The sequence below is a fragment of the Xiphophorus maculatus genome, chromosome 13 (genome assembly GCF_002775205.1).
Source record: "Xiphophorus maculatus strain JP 163 A chromosome 13, X_maculatus-5.0-male, whole genome shotgun sequence".
Lineage (NCBI taxonomy): Eukaryota > Metazoa > Chordata > Actinopteri > Cyprinodontiformes > Poeciliidae > Xiphophorus > Xiphophorus maculatus.
Genome location: NC_036455.1, coordinates 5432786 through 5450833, shown reverse-complemented (window position 1 = coordinate 5450833; position 18048 = coordinate 5432786). Strand labels below are relative to the sequence as shown.

General features: G+C 36.7%; 2 protein-coding genes and 2 non-coding genes across 4 annotated transcripts; all 4 read right to left on the bottom strand.

The window, feature by feature from the left end:
- Positions 1–1026: 1026 nt before the first annotated feature.
- rps5 (ribosomal protein S5) lies at positions 1027–5395 on the bottom strand. Its single transcript, XM_005796424.2, has 6 exons — positions 5324–5395; positions 3965–4068; positions 3513–3722; positions 1587–1715; positions 1235–1333; positions 1027–1141 (listed from the first exon to the last, which is right to left on the bottom strand). Coding segments are annotated over exons 1-6 (612 nt in total). The 5' UTR covers positions 5325–5395; the 3' UTR covers positions 1027–1072.
- Positions 1415–1547, bottom strand: LOC111610663. Its single transcript, XR_002753757.1, has one exon. It is a non-coding gene; the product is annotated as a small nucleolar RNA SNORA3/SNORA45 family (small nucleolar RNA).
- LOC111610674 lies at positions 3791–3924 on the bottom strand. The gene has a single exon (XR_002753768.1). It is a non-coding gene; the product is annotated as a small nucleolar RNA SNORA3/SNORA45 family (small nucleolar RNA).
- A 550-nt stretch (positions 5396–5945) lies between the features above and the next one.
- On the bottom strand, positions 5946–17126 carry ppt2 (palmitoyl-protein thioesterase 2). The gene is made up of 8 exons (XM_005817098.2): positions 16660–17126; positions 15602–15755; positions 14933–15028; positions 13711–13818; positions 13022–13105; positions 12146–12230; positions 11825–11879; positions 5946–10548 (listed from the first exon to the last, which is right to left on the bottom strand). Exons 1-8 carry the CDS (start codon positions 16837–16839, stop codon positions 10405–10407), a joined length of 906 nt encoding a protein of 301 aa, XP_005817155.1. The 5' UTR covers positions 16840–17126; the 3' UTR covers positions 5946–10404.
- Between the last annotated feature and the right edge of the window lie 922 nt (positions 17127–18048).

Sequence of the window (18048 nt, the reverse complement as noted above, 5' to 3'; positions counted from 1 at the left end):
TTTTAATAGTCAACTTAAGTCGTTTTTATTTATTCTTAACTTTACGATAAATACAAGCACCAAAAACGATTAGGATTAGAAACCAAAGATCGGGCTTTTCCTAGCTGATCTCTTTACTTTAATCTTCAATTCAATCGCTTAACTGATAAGCAGCCATTTTCCTAAAATCCCGAGTTTTATCGTGTCAAAAGATCGGGCCGTGTTTCCATAACATAAAAATTAACCTTGCTTATTTGCATTTTGTTTCTCCCCACATCACGTTACATTTTTCCATCTCATCCGCTTTAATGTCAACACATCTTCGCTTTCGTACATACACACGTAATTTTTATTAAATTGTCTCCGCTCCTCGGTTGAAGGTTAGTGATAATTTAAGGAGCTTATCGAGTGTTTACATTTCTAATCAGAGCCGCATAAAAGCTTATTTTCCATCCCCAACTCTGTGCGTGTCCGCCATCTTTGATTCCGTACCAACGGCTCCGCTTAATGAGCAGCGGCGCCCTCTGGTGGATGGCGGCTAAACTACAGCACTAAAATTAGAAAAAAGCGGACATTACTGGTTAATCGATTGGAACTAATTTTTATCCAACAAACCATTAATTGATAATCAGTAATTAAAACTTTTTTTTGCAGACAAATCAGATAACTAATTAGAAAACACTAATTTGTGATGTTAATTAACAGAACAAATAGTTTGTTTCAGTTTAGCTCCTAGAAGTGGAGTTTTTTTTTTTTATTTAACTTGACGTAAAAAACAAAAACCTAACATTGTTATTTTTATATTTTCGCCGTTATTTTTTCAAAGATAATTAAATATCAGTACATTTTATTAAATGCAGTTCTTATGTGAAGTTTAAAATCACACTAAGTGGCATCCTGAAGAAACCCATTTCAAATCGAAACGTTTTTATGCAGGCACAGCCACAGTAACCTAAAAAAAGTAGTACGGTAAATAGTTTTTAATTTTTATTGTCTTCACAATAGTACAAAAAATATTCGCTTTACTCCAATAAAAACACACACTAGTTGAAATTTCCCCAAATTTATTTGTTTTGTCAGAAAGCGAACATGTTTAACGGTTGGACTTGGCGACTCTCTCCAACTCGTCCTTCTTCTTGATGGCATAAGAGTTAGAAGAACCCTGGAAAAGTAACCAAAAAGAAAAGTTCAGAACATCTGAGGCAGAAAGACAGAAACCAGGCTGAATATGGTCTAATTTCAAGCTTTGAGTCACCTTGGCTGCGTTGATCAGCTCATCAGCCAAACACTCAGCGATGGTCTTGATGTTCCTGAAAGCAGCTTCTCTTGCTCCTGTGCACAACAGCCAGATGGCCTGCAGACAGCAGAAAGTTACAGATTAAAGGCCTGAGAGAGTCCTGGGTCAGATTCAGTTGAGTTAAAACATGCGGCGGCGGCGTGTGTCTGAGTTGGTGATTGACTGGGTCACTAATGGGCTGCAGCCAATGAATAAGCAAAGACATTTTCTCTGTGAGCGCTCTAGCACACCGGGACAACGGATCATATCCAGACGTGACTCTAGCCTCAGTTTCCATGGATTTAAATTAAAAAAGATTAAACTTTTCTACCTGGTTGACTCTGCGGAGGGGCGACACGTCCACAGCCTGCCTCCTGACGGTACCGGCGCGTCCGATACGGGTGGAGTCCTCACGAGGTCCACTGTTGATGATGGCGTTGACCAACACCTGGAGAGGATTCTGGAAGCAGAAGATTTTAAATTTTAAATACAACCTGGAGGAAACGTCGACCAAACCCTCAGAAGGTTCCTTTTAGTTTGTTTTGTACAAGAAAATATTTTATATGATGGCAAAATAGGAGCCTTTATATCATAATTCAATGTTTTCCTTTTTGCCTTGAAGCTGCATCATTTCTTCAGTGACCAGGCGAAGCTACAACCTGCATCACCTTTGCTTTTCTCTGCCAACGTCTCCACTAAAAGTTTAAATCATTTAAGATGCAGACGGATAGAAGTGCAACTAAACCATTTATTTTCAAGAATTACTGTTTCTGGAATCAAATATTACATTTTAACCAGATTTTCAGCCAATTTTTAATTACATAAGTGCAAAACTTGCCTAAATTGACATCAGGTTTTAAAAATGTAAAGAACAAGTATCAAAAACAAAGAATAATAAGAGCTGGAATAAATAATTCCCGTTTTCCCAACAGGTTAAAGGTGAATTTAACGAGGAAGATTAAACAGTGGAGCAACTTATTTTGGGAATTTTACACATTTAATTTAGAACAATTATTTTTCCACAGGTTGTGATCACCGATAACCACAGCCTGGTCATCTGAGGATGTGAAACCAAATCGGTCAGCTTTGCATATTTTTATTTATAAAATCTGACCTATGAAAGTCTCTTATTTAGTAGTGGATGGAAATTGGAGTCAAATCTGATAAGACGTATTTTTCATTTTGGAGATATTTTTATTTTCATACATTTTATTTATTTAATTTTCCCGTTAAGATAAATGTGGCATCAAATAATAAAACACATTCATTAATTCGTCCACTTGTTTCTTTTAGTCTGAGGTTTTCCAGGTTCCATATTTACTGTTAATGTTGGATGGATCTAAAATTTATGAGCTTTTCCATTTGGAAAAGTGACTCAAAAACTGATAACTTTAGAAAATTATAGAAAAAAACATTTTAAAAAAACAAGACAAAGGATGACAGGATGGGCACAGGAATGATGGAGGGATTGATGGATGTTTTTTATTTAATTTTAAATTCATAGTGCTTTTAGTGGTTAAACTAAAATCCCTCAATTTTCAAACGTTACGTAGAAAACTGAGCAGTTTAAAAAAAAAATTTCACTATAAATTTAAGATACTTTCACCAATCAGGCTTTAAATAAACAACCTGGAAAAATCCTCAATCAATAAAGGAAAGACGCCAAACTAAAAACTAAAGCCTAGAAATACAAATCTTTCTGTACAACAGTTTCCTTTTGTATTCATCCAGACATTTAACTTGTTTAACCCAAATTTTTCCGAATCTTTTGAGCAGGTATTCAAGAAAATGTTAAGACATTCATGAGTTTTGGAAACTTTTGACAATAAATGACAAAGGATGCAGGAGGTGGACAGAAAGTTATTGGATTTGATCATAATTGATATCAAAATTAACACACCGACAATGGAATAGATAATGCCTTAAAACTAATGATTGTTTTTAGTTTTTTCATACTCATCCAGACATAGAAAAAATATTTATATCCAGACTGGAGGATCCCTGAGAGTAGTTGGCATTAAAAACATGGAAGTGAAGCAAAAAAAAGAAAGAAAATATTGCTCCATGAACTATGTACCACATAAACCCAGAGTCAGCTCTCACCAGCCTGAGACACACAGTAGACCATCTAATATTTATAAATCAAAGACTACTGTTAGATCATAGAAACACTTCACTGCTTTAATCTCAAACTAGAGGACAAAAACACCATTAAACCCAGAATCATCTGGTCATTTCTGACTTCATGAGACGGTACCTCTCCAGTCAGCAGGTGGATGATCTCGAAGGCGTGCTTGACGATGCGCACAGTCATCAGCTTCTTGCCGTTGTTGCGTCCGTGCATCATCATAGAGTTGGTCAGACGCTCCACGATGGGACACTGGGCCTTCCTGAAACGCTTGGCGGCGTAACGTCCTCCAGAGTGCGGCAGGTACTTGGCATACTTCTCTTTCACAGCAATGTAATCCTGCAGCAAACAGAGAAGCCTTTAAAAGCTGCAGCTCATTCAAACATGTGCAGAGTCGTTCGGGTGGGCGGTGTATCTCAGCTGGTGATTGACTGGGCCATGAGAGACTACAGCCAATGAATAGGCAGAGATCTGTTCCTCTACGAGAGCTCTAGCACGCCAGGGCAACAGGCGAATACCTAGACGTGACTCTAGCCTCGCTTACGGCGGCGTTTGCTGATGAGTGGCGTTCTGACGGCTACCTGCAGGGAGATGTCGTTGATCTGGACATCATCGGTGCTCCACTTGCCAAAGAGCTTGATCTCCGGAGTCTCGGAAACGGCTGGGGCAGTCTCCCAGTCAGTCACTGAGGGCGCAGAGAAAATGTTACTTTACAGACACAAAACTCCACCGTGTTTTTAAATAAAGTCTTGCAAGGGTTTCTACAACCGTCGCGACAAAATTCAACATTGAATCCCCTTTAGGCACATTAAAAAGTATAAATAAATTGCCAAGAATTTGTTAGATATTTTTTAGTCGTCGTGGTTTGAATATGGATGACTATTCATATTCATCCATATATGAATGGATGAATTTGGATTAATTTTTCCAACCAATTTATTCTTCGACAAATTGGTTGAAGAATAGATTTAAAAATATATATACGGAAGGACAAACAAGAAGACTGATGGATGGACAGAAGAATATATACATTATTTCACAAGATGCAAGAGTTTTAATTTTCTTATTCACAACTCAACAGTTTCCACACCTTAAAATGTATTAAAAGCCAAATGTCATACCAAAATATTACTACAGGGATTTTAAACAAATGTAGGGTGGTGGGTAATCAAATAAAATCCTTATAATGCTACACTTTTTAACTTATTTAAAACAACAGATTTGCAGATGTGAAATTCACCCAGCAGGACTAAGTAAAACATATAATTAAACCCAAACATTATAGATGCACATGATTCTTGGTTGAAAAATAAACCAAACGAGTCATCAAAATAACTGATTAAGAAAATAATGAATAGAAGTTAAGAGAAATTGTCAAAAAACAAATCATCCGCTCCTAAGATTTCTCTCCATTACTACCAACAGACTTTTCAAGATGAACACAGAATACAGTGTGTGTAAACAAGGAAATTATTCAAATTACTTTAATTTCAACAGATCGGACCTCATATCGAGTCTGAATCCCTAAAAGCTAAACAGATTTCAGAAGAAGGCCGCAGCCGAAGCCCGTTTAACTTTCACAACTAAAGCGTTAGAAAATATCCAAAACGTGCTGCGGTTCATTATATTGAGCCAGGGTTTTTGTCTCACAACTAAACAGCAACGGCGTTGGAACAGGCGTAAGTAGAGTATTTGATAAAATAGTGAACTAAATGCGACGTTCACAAGCCACAACGGCTCAATGTGCCGCAGACACATGTGCTAACAGGTTAGCCATATGCTAAAGCGGAACGGTCAAGATAAATAAAACCGCCGTCAGGGAACATTATCCCATCCTGAGTTAATGTATCGATAAAAGCTGCTCAGAAATGTCATCAAATGTTGGTTTCGACTTGTTATTGTGGCAAATAAGGCAAAAATAAATCGAAATCTTAACTCACTAGTTTCTGCCGCTCCGAACCACACTTCTCTGAGACGGAAAAGGGCCTTTCCGTGGCGCCGCGGACGGATATCCGGTGATGAGGTCGCAAAGCATGATGGGAAATGTTGTTTGTTACTACATAGATATTTACGATCTTTAAGCTGAGAGAAACACTATTTGCCATCAAAGTCACAGGGATTTAAAAACAGCGGTGTATATTTATGAATTTGATTAATAATTTTTAAAAATTTGTTCGGTATTTCTGTTTTACAGAAAGAAATACATTTTTGCTTACAAAAATATTAATTTTATTCACGTATAGGCAATAGGTAAAATATTGAGAAATGCATTTTTGGAATATACTAAGCATTATTTCATATGGAAAATATAAAAAACAATTAATTTTGCTTAATAAAATAACATGGAACCTAATTTTAAACAGGTAAAACTTATTTTAAGATGTCTTTAACATTTCTAACCCTTTTATAGGTGATGGCTTCGTGCAATACATGATTCTCCATTAAATCACAACATTAAAAATTTTTTAATGTGACATGTGAATGATCATTCTTCTGATTTATTCATCAGTTTTCTTCTGCTTAGAGATCCAGAAGATAAATGGACAAAGACAAAAGACCAACTTGTATGTTCAAATGTATTTATTGAGAAAATGTCAACTTTTACTTTCTCTTTATTTGGAGGACAAACACTGTAGAAACTTCCAAAATAGTCATTCTAGTTTTAAAAAGGTTCCTTATTTACAGTAACTGGTTGTAAAAGCAGAACAGATCAACACAGAATATGTCCCTTCATACTCATTAGTTATGGGTTTCTTGTAATAAATGACATAAAAAGTAAAACAAATAAAAAATGTAAGCAGCTTGAACACATTTGAAAGCAACCCTTGTTCATGAGGTCCCTTCTCGCTCCATGTGCAATCCACGCTACGATAATTCACTTTCTGTCTCCACACATTAACAAACACATTTCCGTTTCCCTTCGTTTCCCATAAATATACATGAATAAAACATGTTGCAGAATCAGCAAACATAAAAATGTAACCAGTTTTGGGAAAAAATGAATCCCTTTTCTACTAAATATGAAAACCAGTGGAAAGCCTGAGCCATCTAAATGTGATGGAGGGTAACAAATACCACATATACAGTTCTGATCAGACAGTTGTGCACTAATCACTCGTCATGGACATTGATGCGTCATTTTAGGCTTTAATGGTTTGCTTGAACGACTTTGTCTGGGTGGATTGGTGTTAAAAGTTTCAATCTTGTGCATCTTCTTTGTTAGAAACAAAATGCACAAAATTGGATTTATTGCAGATTTTCTGCAATTTTCACAGGATCAAAGTTATAAAGGCTCAAATATATACATATATCTCCAGAAATTGGATTAATAAATGCCCTTTAGCAAACTGAACCTCCACTTTTGAACTCTTTTCAAGGAGCTCATTTAAATTTGTTGATTTGATCATTCCTGAAACACCAGACTCACCATTCAAAGTCCTGCTACCGATAATAATTTGATGATTATGTGTTAAAAGATTAAATATTTCCTTACCTGTAAAACTGATAATAAAGTCTGACTTTTATTTTTATGTCAGAGTTTTCATAATATTACTACTTCATTCTCTTAATATTACGGCTTTATTCTCGTACTATTAAAACTTTATTCTATAATTATTTTGACTTTATTGTCATATAACTTATTCTTATAATATTATGACTTTATTCTCATAATTAACAATATAAATTCTTAGCTGGACCCTAACATTTTGTCGTGGAGTTGATCTGAATTTAAAGCAAAAATAAATAGAAGCTGGAAAACATGCCTGACAAACAAGATGGCCGCCTTGGGCGAGCTGAAATCACTCTGAAGAACTGCTGAACAAAATAAACATTTTCCAAAAATGTATTCTTCAAAAACCCAAATTTATCGCCCAGTCCTACTGGAAATGAACCAGTCTAAATTGATTCTACCAATTCTGCCAAAGAGAACAGACAAATAACCAACAGGAAGTTATTTTAGAAGCTTATTGAAGTCATTTCATCTGTAACTTGCCTAAACTTGTGCATCCATTTATTTTTTTTAAATGTGCTGTTTCCATTGCATCTTGTTCAGATAAACGACACTTGCATTCCCACGAGGAGAAGATTGTAGATGTCTGATCAGAACTGTAAGCTTTTGGTGGATCAGTAACGCATCACTACCTGACTGGCCACTTTGCACTACTTTACGTTTATACCTATATAATGTAATATGTTTATTTATTTTTAGCACCGTCACTGAAGGCAGTGTGTCAAAGCACTTTGGACATGAAACACTGAGGCATGTAGGGGAAAAAAACAAAAAACATTTAAGGCTTAATCCACTAAAGCGGGAGGAGAACATGTACTGCATGAATCTGAGGAAAATCCCTGATACTGGTGATCAGATCTTTAACGCACACTGATGATAAAAGGTTAATAAAGGTCTGGATCTGGTTAAACATGATATAAATGTCTGCACTAGATGAGCAGGGCAGTAATCATCTGCCCTGCTGACAGCAGGTCGTTCAGGCACGGTCGGGTTTGCATGGTGTCGTTGAGATACACTAATATAACACATCACTATACGCAACAATAAAATGGCTATTGACCCTTTACACGTGACGTCACGCTCTCCAGAACTCCGCCATGGCGGACGTCAAAAAACAACCAATGCGCTCCTTTAAAGCTAGTCTAAAAACAGACATCTGTAGCCTCATATTACTTTTGTTCAGTTGATTTCATTTTAAAATGGCCATAGGCTGCTGCACCAACTTGTCATAACTTTTAATGAGGAAAGATATGGCGGCGATGGATAGCAGCTCTCATATGATCAACAGCAGCTAATAATAATGACAGGCAGCTCTCGGTGTAGCCGCGGATTTGTAGCGACACTTTTTGCAAGGTAAGAAGATTAACGTTCATTTACTTTATAAGGAAATATGATTAGAAAGATATGAAATATCGCATTATAGCGAAGCTAAGCGTCTAACCGTTGGTAACCATGGAGACAATGCCGCACCGTCGTGTAGCCTAGCATGTATGGAAAAAAAACTTATTAGCATCTCGTCTTCAGTACGTTTTTTAATGTTGCTCCGCTTCAAGGGGAAACGCATTTTACGACACAGCGACATAAATCATGTGGTGTGAATTCAGCCAAAGTTGGTAATTTTATAAACACGTCAGGAGGAAGGAGGAACGGGTCGGTTTATAAGGTAACTGTTTCTAACTTTTGTAAACCGCCGTCTTTGAGCCCCAACTAGGTGCGTTACGTTCACAGACAAATTAGCTCGACTCGAACAAGTAGAAGCCATGAATAAACTGGCAAAAACAACTTTGGAAAAGAACTTCAGTCGCTTTGTTCAACACTAACGTCCCTCACTTCCGACGTCCATCATGGCGCCTGGAATGATTTAGTGACGTAGTTGCAAAGGGTCGACACAAACTAAAAAGGTGTAAACATCAGCTGCAAGGGTCATAAAAGCTTGTAATCTTTTAAAGGCAGGCTGGACAGGATGTATAAACACAAATTCATAACTTGTGGTGGAAATTTGTCACCTCCTCCCACAATTCAGACTTCTGTTCAGCCAGAATCTGCTGAGTGGTTTTATCTGTAACTCCACTCATAAATTACACTTAACAGGAAGCAACTAATGGAGTTTTTTGTGCTTTGCAGCAACTGTTTGTTTGTGCAGATTGAAAAACACCCACCATTGTCGTATTTGATATTTGGTAACAATAGCTGAAAGAAAATGGTCATTTCAGAGTTTAATCTGTAGAAATGACCAGATGCATAGCTGGAATAGTCCTTTATAGTTCAATTTAGTTTTGTAATCCCTTAAATTTCCAGCGTTGTTCTGAATTTTAGAATAAATCTTATAGATTTACAAGGGGAGACCCATTTCATGACTAAAGCAACAATAATTCCATAATGCATATCAAAACCATGCATGAACTTCATAGTTTACGTTTTTCATAAATCTCAATCTTGTTATTTTTGAGATATCAAATCACTTTAAATGATTTAACTAAAAAAAGAAAAAACTTTAGCACATAAACTTTTGGGTTTTGTTCAACTGTGACAATACATTTCAAAGTTAGCGCTTAAAATAAAAGTTTAATATTATGGGGCTACTGTTATATGTATCATCTCTTGTAAAGACACTGGAGGTCTAAAAATGAAAATGAGTTATATTAGTAGTGGGAAGTCTGAAGGAAGTCAATAAAAACCTTAAGAAAATGGTAATTAGACACAACATTGTGACTGGTGTATCTCTACTTAGGTAAATTTTTAAGCTGCCAATAAAACCTGATTCCAATTTAAGAACCAAAATAAAACAAAATCAAAATATTTCGCAAATCGAGCATTTTTTATGACAAAAACTTAAAAAAATTCAAACAAACCAATTTTCCTGAACTGCTCTTTTCCAGCCTGAAGGAACTGTAGAGACGGCTTGACATATTTTAGAAAATGGTTTCCTTTAAAACGCCTGCAAGTTGAATTTGAGTTTTCTTAACTCGGTAACAGCGTTTACATCGAAGAGTGATGAACTCTTTCGATTCTGGATCATTTTTCAGCTCATCAGTGCTCTGACCAATAATTTAAACCCACTACATGTGGGTGTACAACTTTTCGAGATAAACAAAAAACAATAAAATGAAAAAAAACAATCATTTTGGATTTTACAAGTAAAATTTGGGTGTTTTTGTTGCACTTTGTTTTAAAGGGAGGTAAAAAGTTACCTGCAGTATCTTTAAAAGAAAGTTCTCTTCTTAACACTGGCGTCTTACCAGGAGAGCAAACAAATACATTTACAACTTCTTTAAATATAAGCAAAAATAAAGATTTCTCATTTGCAAAAGCAAAAACTTACTGAGAAAGAAGAAATAAATCCTGCAATCGCTGTTTGATATCTGACTCAAACGGTCAGTCTGCAGAGATTCCTGGATTTTAAGATGGTATGAGCTTAATAAACAGCAGAATATCTCTGTGTGTGTGTGTGTGTGTGTGTGTGTGTGTGTGTGTGTGTGTGTGTGTGTGTGTGTGTGTGTGTGTGTGTGGCTACACCAGCCACTTCTCGATGCACGTGTGGAACACCGTCTCATTCGAATGCCACCAGACGTGCACGACGCCCGGAACGGTGCAGAAGAACAGGTCGCCGCGGGCCGCCAGCGTCTTCAGGCCAAAAACGTCTCTCAGATACAGCTGCAGGAGGAAAACACAGATTTTACTGCAGGTCTTCACGGCCAGAAACTTCACAAACCTCCAGACGTGTTTGAGTGCAGTATAGAAGAAACAACTCCGCTCTTCAAACACAAACGTTTGTTTAGCTAAATTTTTGCAGTTTGAACACTTCTTCTGAGCTGAATACACTATGCACAAGCTGCATTTAAAATCAAGATAGTATGAAAGTACACTCTCTCATTTTAACATAATAAAAATTATTTGACAGTTAAAGTTAAAGAAAATATGGAAATTATGTCATTACTTATTAGAACACAGGAAAAATTGGGATAATGTACGAAGAAATTAAGAAAACCCATGAAGCTGCAATAACTTGTTCATCAGGTTCCTTTGTGTCAAACTCAAGGCCCGAGGGCCAAATCTGGCCCGCCGCAGCTTATTATGTGGCCCTCTAGACTCCAAATTACATCAATATGCCCTTCCAGTTTTTCACAAATCTGCAAACGTCACACAAAATCAACAAATCTCCAAATTTTCCCTGATTTTACTGCAAATTTTCTCAAAACTGGTCAAAAACATTCAGCCTTACTGGATGTCAAGTTATAGTCCGTAACTGATACGGTGAATAATAAAACGTCATATTTAATGTCATACATTAGCGCAAATATCATAAATATTCCTTCCTAAATTGGCACCACAAAATCTGTAATTGTGATTGCAAACAAACACTAAAACCATCACAAAATCCTGGAGGAGCAGCTACTTATTGATATTTTAACAGATTAATTGATTTTATCAGTATATTCTGACAGAACCGACATTCAGAGTGACCCAAAATGAAAATGAATTTTCAGCCCTGCTTTACGAGATCCCTTCATTGTTTGAATGACCCATTTCTGCAACACTTAATATACAGCAAATAAATCCTTGACTAAGTAACTTCTAGGGTTCAAAACAGTCCCAGATCATCACTCCTCCACCACCATGCTTGATAGTTAGTGCATGCTGTTTGTTTCCTCCAAGCACAGCCCAGTGTTAAATGGCGAAACTTAGCAAAAAGAAAACATGCAACTCTGCAAACCTTTTTATTCCTCCCAAACAAGCTCAGTTTTTGATTACAAAAAACAGGAACAGAACCGCCGATCTGTCTAAATTAATCATCAGTGTCTTTCATGTAATGAAAAGTTAGTTATATTCTTGAGTTTCAAGTCATTTTGGAAAACACAGCATCAACCAACGTCTGGAAGTTCCTGATAAATGAAAAACTGGCTGAATTTTGCGTCTGATTTCTACTCACATCCTGGTGCTGGATCTCGATGACCGTCTCGTTGTCGTCATAAAATCCAAACTGACTGTAAAACATGAGAGATGGAGAGCGTGAGCATCACATGAGGATCAGCAGATGTAAGGAAAACCCCGTCATAAAAAAGAAACACTGTTAAACATGTGAACTGAGCATAAACCATTGTTATGACCCCGGGAAAATATAAAACCTTCAGAGGAGATTTGATGTGTTTGCTGGGATGGGAAGAGTGGAGCACCAGGTTCTGCTTTTTCTAACCTTCCTCTAGAAATGATCTCTGTGTTGTTTCTCAAACCAGCTGTGCTGTGAACTCACCTGGACTGCCAGGGGGTGATGACTCCGTCGTCCGGGCCTCCAATCAGAACCAGCTTCTGGATCTTCAGGAAGTTCTCCTTCCATTCTGAAGGAGGAGGTTTGACCCATTAAACAAAGGAATATGTGACGAGGCCTGCAGGTTCATGAATTTCTCTATTTCCTCTTTTTTTTCTACCAAAAACTGGACGGTAAAAGCTTTCAGTCAGGCGCTTTGGTCTCAACTAGTTTCTGTTGTTTTGTTTATTTATTTTGGATATTTAAAATGTCTTCTCCCGTGTTAAACTTTCGTTAGGATGTAAAGTTTATTGATCTCTGAGAACGTACTTAATTATGCCATTACCGTATTATACACAATGGGCACACTGAATTATAAGGCGCACTGTCAATTAAGGCTTTTTTTTTATATATAAAGCAAACTGGACTAGAATTTGCTAGTCCAGTGAGAGTAGTTGCAGACTTTATTTTGCATATTAAGCAAAACAAAGTCAAAGCACAATAAATATTACTGACTACAGTAGCCGTAATGTAACTAAAACATTTTGACAGAGCGGTGGGAGTGTCAGGAAGCACAACCAGAATTAATCCATGTTAATTCACTAGAGGGCGCTGTTTTACTCCAGAACCAAATATAAGGCGCTCCGGATTACGTCTTTTTTGATACAGTTAAAGGCTTTTAAGTTCACCTTATAATCCGGAAAATACGGCGACATTATTGTTATTATTATTATTATTGTTTGTCACAATAACTTCTAGGACAATTTATCGCCTGGCAAAATTTGTTATTGAGACAGGCCCATGTGTCACCACCACAAATTGTACTCAAATAAGAGTAGCACTACTTCAACGTATTTTCACATAAATGAACCCGTTTCTAACCTGTTGAATTTGGGTTTGGTCTCTCGCTGTTAATCAAAGCCAGGTAGTCGCTGGTGTTCACATACATGTCTCTGTGGTGGGGATCTGGAGACAGAGAGACAGAAACAAGTTACATCCATGGAGAGTTTACACATTTAAAATCTAAAAGGTTTAGGAGGGATGAGAATTTCACAAAGTGCCCTGAGAGTAGCACTACTTCAACATATTTTTATTCAAACAAACGTAAAAAGTAGCTGTTCAAGAAATTACTCAACTAAGAGTGAGACAGTATTTTACTCAAGTACCGAGTAACTGATCAAATTATTAATCATTTAATATCTAAAAATTACATCGACTGACCTAAACGGGAAGTTAAGAGGAAATGTTGGTATTTTAAAGGACAAAAATAATAAAATAAGTTAAAAAAAAAACAACAAAAGAAAATCCATATCAGTTTCTTTCAATATAAAACTTGTGAAATTTTACCAAAAACTGTCTGTGTCCAGTGAATTTCTGGTTAAAACATGTTTGTTTTTAATTCAGTGTGTAGAAAATTCAGAAATGTTACTCAAGAGTACAAATACTTCATAATAAGATTACTCAAGTAAAAGTAAAAAGTACAGCGTAGCAAAAAGCACTCCCAAAAGTTTGTTTTTCTAAAAGTTACTCAAGTCACTGTAATTGAGTAAAAGTAACTAGTTTCTACGCACCGTTCCAGTAGTTGCAGATGGAAACCCTCTGACCGATCGCCGTGTAACAGAGGTGGAAGAGGTTTGACTTCACAAACTGAGGGAAGAGATACTTCAGGTAGTCTGTATCTGAGAGGAAGTAAGAAGCAGAAGATCCAGGGGTTTAATCAGAGGTGAGCAGAAAACCCAGAAATTATACTCAGTGTCAAAGTAGCACTACTTCAAAAATTGGTTTTACTCAAGTAAAAGTAAAAAGTGGCTGTCTAAGAAATTACTCAAGTAAGAGAGAAAAAGTAGTTGGTAAAAAAATGACTGATCAAAATATCAATCATTTAATAATTAAAAATTACATTCTAATGAATCAAAATATAAAGATAAGTGGACATTTTGGTATTTTAAGGAACAAAATAACAAAATCAGCCAAAAGGAACATTTTCCCAAATCAATTTCTTTCGATATAAACCTTATGAAACTTTAACAAAAGCTACAGCTGTGTGTCTGTTTATGATACATTTCTGGTTAAAACATGTTTGTTCTCCATTCAGTGAAGTTACAGATCCCAGAAACTTTACCAAAACAATTCATCATATGATTACGCAAGTACGGTAGTAATGACAGCGTAGTAAAAATACTTCTAAAAATTTTTTTCAGAAAAGTTACTCAAACAAATGTAACTATTTACTACCCAACTCTGGATTTAATAAACTCATAAACCTGTGTAGTGGAAAATGTTATAATGTGCTCCTGACCCCTTTTGTGCTTTAGATTGTGTCTGCATGATGTGACTGCATGATCTTATCATGAGAATGGTCACGCTGCTCTCCTGCAGAGCAGCTGTATAACAGCAGAAGGTGTCATTGATCCTGGAGACTATCTAGTGTTACTCCCCCAACCCAGGACTTGTCTGGCCCCTTTAGAACGACCCCCTTTCCTTAACAATAGACAAATGGCAAGACCATTTGTGTTGGGCTCCACAGAATCTCTGGTGCATAACAATCAGGGATTCACACCTATTGTCCAATCAAGTCTCCATTCTCTGACCAGAACCCGTAAAAGGAAGCCAGATCCACTGTTAGGCAGGGCAAACTTGACACACTCCTTTGACTCTGTATTTCTGTTCTCACTCTGCAAGGTTTTAATACATTTCTTATTTCTTCTCATCCAGACTCTTGTTAAAGTAATTTCTTCCACGACACCTGTGACATTTGTAATTATCACTTTTATATTAACGTCGCACACACACCTCCATATTGCCCAGCCTGAGGCGCAGACAGAGAGATGAACGAGTGAACGTTGTGGTCGGGCAGAATGGAGAGGATCCCTCTGCAAACAAGTCCACCTAAAGTAACAAGAAAAGGAAAAACATTTACTTCATTTATTCATTAGATATAATTCACAATCAACCAATTTAACAGCAAAAACATGTCAGTCTTTCTGTAATGAGTCTATGTAATTGACAAGCTTCCTTTTGTGAAATTTAACTACATCAATGTAGAAACTACTGATGAAATTCTAATTTAATTTAAAAACACCAATATAAATTAGAGAAACTTAAAATCTAAACAGAAAAAAAAATTACATTTATGAGTCGAAACTTAGACAAACTTTTAGTAAAAGAAATCAAATTCGAATTTCTGCAAGCTTGTTTCTAAATATGCATTTCTGAGAAAACACCTGACAAGAAACTTAGCAAAAAGTCTAAAGGTTTAATCTGGTTCTGCATGTCTGTGATTGTTGGGAGTTTCCAGCAGAAATCCCAAGCATCATAAAAATTGCATCCAGCAATAAGCGCTGAGAGAGACTCTTACAGATTACAGTCAACTGTTTATGTAAGATCAATTCTGCTGCCCGGGTCGCATCCCAGCACTTTCTTTGAGCTACTGCATCATCTGCGGTTCAGGAATGCGCTCACCTTGAGAGTAGCAGATGAAATGAACTCCATCTGCAGCGTTTTGCATTATTGGGTAAATGGCTGCCTTGAATCCCTCCACCTGCTTCCACATGGGCTCCAGGCTGGCACCTCTGTCGAAAAGGTCGATGACCGTCACATTGGTCCCAGGATGAGACTGCAGGACAGAAACAAAGCTTCGTTTGTGGTTTGAAGGCGCTTGAGAAAACGTTGTGGAAGTTAAGGTGAAGTGAAGCAGAAAAAGTTTATATTTAGTTGGTTTTCTGGTTTCAGTTTGCAGCCACAAAGTAGGAAAAAAAGAGGAAGTACCGGCTGAAACCTTTTAGGTTTCATAAAAAGCCCACAAAATTTCCTCTTTTTTTTTTTAACCATTTCTACATTTCCAATTTGAGAGTTTATAAATGTTTACTAGGATGTAGTATGAACTTAGGAAAACACACAGGACAGAGCACATTTTTTCATTTACCTTATGCACAAACTGCTCCAACTAATTTGTTTCTTAGTTACTGACTTAGATGCATCTTCTTTTATACACTAGTATTTTAAATGTTTTACACTTTGCGTTTTGTGCTTTTGTGTCCTACTGTGACATTAATTTCCCCTCTGTCTTTAGGCAATTAGGACAAAAATAACTTTAAATAAGAACAAAAAGTAATTAGAGATCAAATAAAGAAAAAAGGAACACGAATAACATATGCAAGAGAACTTAGAAGGGGGAAGAAAAATTAAACAAAACAAAAAATAGTCACAGCAGGAAATAATGCAAGGTGTGCAGCATTTATCGGATTTCTTTGTAGAACTTGTTGGGCCACTTTATACCAGAATGATCAGTTTTTAAATGCAAATAATAGCATTGATGCTCTGATACTGAATAAATAGCAACATGTTGCATTTTAAAGATTTACTACACTTTTAAAAGCTACAAATTACCACTTGTATTTCTAAAGTAATAATTTAAAATAGACATGCTGTACATATTGTCACATATGGTAAATTTGATCTTCGAGGCATGCAGACTGTAAACAGAATAACTCATTTTGTCGTCATTTTTAGCCACTCGCCTCATTAATGAACCGCTGTAAGTTCTTAAAATCGTCTGAACTGTCGAACAATCCGTGGACGATGATCACCGGCTTGTACCCGACCACGGCAGCCCAGAGACACGCACCGAGCAGCGGCCACATCAGCCCGGCCGCCTCGCTGACTCTCCTCCTGGTTCTAGCGAATGATGGCCCCGCCATTGAAACTTAGACGTATTAATAGCCCCTAAAATAATTCCCTCTACATAAATAAGGACGCGTTGGGTAAAAGCAAAAATAAAAAATCTTGATGTTTAGCTAATGTTGAGGCATCATCTTGAAGTTCGTTTGGTGTCCAGCTGCGGTCCAGATAAACACACAGTTCGTGTTCCCTTTATAAATCCTATTTAACACACAGTCTGTCCTCACAGTCACATGAAAACAGCTGATAAAACATTCAGCGGCCGATCGACTTTCCTCATCTGTTTGTTCCGGTTTTAAATTAAAGGTGAAACGGCCGCTGCGAACGTCACTTCCGGCTTCGACTCGTCCAGTCAGCGCTAAGCGAAGCGACTCCGCCCCCATTTTGTTGCATCAGGTGGAGTTTCGATGTAAACAAAGCGCTTTACGCTGTCCAATTTAACACGTTTCTGTCCGCATTCACATTTAAATGTGAGTTTTTAAAACTTTTTTAATACCCTTAGGGCCAATAACAGATACCACTAACACGATTCAGGTAAAAACTGTTTCTCTATTGAAAATAATTTACTTCTATTTGGTCGAATCAAATCCTGTAACTCAAATCCTCCAAGTATCTTCTTGAATGGTGATGCTGAACGTGACTGAACAGATGATTTGTACATCAAATGGATGATTTGATGATGTACAAATCAAATGAGCCATAACATTTTACAGCTCAACAGAAGCAAAATTGAATTTACAATCTTTGGATTATTAGAGCTAGAAACTGGTGATCAGGCCACAAATCTGGGTGTGGTGATTGACTCAGACGTGAACCTGCAGATTCACATAAAGACAGTTACAAAGTCAGCCTTCTATCACCTCGACCACAAATCGTGAACAAACGTACAGAAAACTGCTGAAACACTGAGTTCATTTAAATCAAGGCTAAAGTTTCCAATGATGCAGTGGAACATTGATCAGCATATTTTATGTATACATTTATGATTCTGATGGTGATATTTGACACACAAAAAATAATAGTACACTAAATTTACCTTATTTTAATAAAGCTAAGTAGTTTAATTTTTGTAGAAAAGTTATCTGTAAATGATTGTTGATCCAAAAATATAAACAAGGTGTTGGAACAGTAAATTTTTATCTGAAGCTGGATTTTTTCTGTTTATTTCTCATTTATTCAACATTTGGCAGCAAATGTTGGGCAACGCCTGCTAATTTTAGCAAAGTGTA

Bases quoted from the DNA above. Each gene is read 5' to 3' on its own strand.
- rps5 (XM_005796424.2), bottom strand. The intron at 3,723-3,964 runs GTAGCCGTCAGA...TGTTTGCTGCAG, and splicing joins TCAACGACATCTCCCTGCAG to GATTACATTGCTGTGAAAGA. The intron at 1,334-1,586 runs GTAGAAAAGTTT...TGCTGTCTGCAG, and splicing joins CCCTCCGCAGAGTCAACCAG to GCCATCTGGCTGTTGTGCAC.
- ppt2 (XM_005817098.2), bottom strand. From the start codon at position 16,839: ATGGCGGGGCCATCATTCGCTAGAACCAGGAGGAGAGTCAGCGAGGCG. The intron at 15,756-16,659 runs GCGAGTGGCTAA...TCTGTCCTGCAG, and splicing joins TACAGCGGTTCATTAATGAG to TCTCATCCTGGGACCAATGT. The intron at 13,106-13,710 runs GTGCGTAGAAAC...CTCTGTCTCCAG, and splicing joins CATCTGCAACTACTGGAACG to ATCCCCACCACAGAGACATG.